Source organism: Sinocyclocheilus anshuiensis, unplaced genomic scaffold, assembly GCF_001515605.1.
Source record: "Sinocyclocheilus anshuiensis isolate Anshui unplaced genomic scaffold, SAMN03320099.WGS_v1.1 scaffold78, whole genome shotgun sequence".
Classification (NCBI taxonomy): domain Eukaryota; kingdom Metazoa; phylum Chordata; class Actinopteri; order Cypriniformes; family Cyprinidae; genus Sinocyclocheilus; species Sinocyclocheilus anshuiensis.
The window spans coordinates 2,074,331-2,075,905 of NW_015544250.1; the positions used below are offsets into that span (position 1 = coordinate 2,074,331).

The window sequence follows — 1,575 nt, forward strand, 5'->3', positions numbered from 1 at the left end:
CCCTCTTGCTCGCTCACTCTCGCTGAATGTCTCTTATCTCATCTGCTGGGATTTACTGAGGGCTGCAGCAGTTGCTGATTATTTCATCTGCAATAAAGAAGAAAATATATCAAATTCAACTTCCAAAAGCTATGAATGGAAGTCATAAATATCAGCTACACAATCTTTTTAAATAAAGATTCTTTGAATATACACATTCAATTCACAATTATGATGAAATTCTGAATTACCTGTAAGAGAAAGCAGGCAAAAACAAATAAAACCATATAGCCTGTAATGCAAAATTGACTTTTGAGACAAATGCAAGATTGCATATGACAGAAAAATGACCCCAAGCACCTTTTATTCTAACAATCAAGCCTAGAAAAAAAAACAGTGAACCACCCCTTTAAGTGAAGTTCAGTCAATATGAGCAGAAAATGAGACAAATGGCAATATTTGTCTGCACTAATGGCTTATTATAAAAATATACTAACTTACTGTAGCATTTAATTGGTTTAAACTAAAACCCATATACTTACACATTAAATTGAAAACTGGAACTGAGTGTCCTGTGCTAACTTCCGGCCGGACAGCGTTCTGTGCGCATTCTCGCGAAGCTAAATCGAGTGAAGTGGCCAGCCCATCTGAAGACTTATCAAGGCCGCTTAATAGTTCACATATCTGCGACTGAAGCCATGTCAACCGACTCGTGGGCTCTATCTGTGGGAGATCAAGAGTCTACAGCCAAGTCTGTGAGTGAAAATGTGGTTTAATTGTGTTGTAACGAATTAGCGCACTAGTTGCGTTGAGTCAGGCGCTGGCTGCGTCTCAAACCAACCCTAGTGAGCTGCCTACCTAGACAGCATTTCTGAATGTCACAGGAGTGTTTGAAACGTCCAAACAAGGTTTTGGCCATCACAATGCTTTTTAACTTAGCTTTAAGACACGGCCTGCATGATATTTTATTTTAAGATCAGTTTTAGCAAACATATCTGCTTCATTTAAATCATTGACTTTTGTTTAATCAGCTTAAGACGTTACTATTGACACACACTTCATTTGTGAATGTTCATTATTGGGTATTGACTCTATGAAGTGCATTTAAATTGATTAAAACTGTACATTCTGTTGTTTGAAAACAGATTGGGAAATTGCGGATTAAGGAAGCGGGAGATGCAAATATACGCCAGCCTGATGGTAGTCATGTTTTTCATTATTATATTGCATTAAAGCAATAGCTCACCCATAATTTAATGTTATGTAGTTCCAAACCTGTGTGACTTCTGTGGAACACAAAAGGAGAAACTTGATTGATTTTACATCAAAAATGATGCAAAAGTACTATAAAGTGTCATTATAAGCAACCCTCAATGGACACCTTGGCAATTGAATCGCCATTGGCTAGTATATTTTTTTGTTTACTCGCCAGACTGAAATACTATATATATATATATAAGTTATGCCATTTTACAAACATATATGATGTTTGTAAAATGGTACAGCTTTTAAAATATCTGAAAGTACACTCTTAATATCAGTCAGTCAAGCAGTCAAGCATTATAATATGATAATCAAGTATTATTTAATAATAGA

The 1,575-nt window shown here is 35.7% G+C and overlaps 1 protein-coding gene across 2 annotated transcripts in view; it reads left to right on the plus strand.

The window, feature by feature from the left end:
* Positions 1-553: 553 nt before the first annotated feature.
* LOC107697911 (ATP-dependent RNA helicase DDX19A-like) overlaps positions 554-1,575 on the plus strand; it is an 8,755-nt gene continuing 7,733 nt past the window's right edge. The window contains exons 1-2 of one of the 2 annotated variants that reach the window (XM_016498774.1): positions 554-734; positions 1,125-1,180. In XM_016498774.1, the coding sequence (XP_016354260.1) occupies positions 678-734; positions 1,125-1,180 (113 nt within the window). In that variant the 5' untranslated portion in view covers positions 554-677. The remainder of the gene's footprint in view (positions 735-1,124; positions 1,181-1,575) is intronic. The other variant, XM_016498773.1, reaches the window with a different exon arrangement.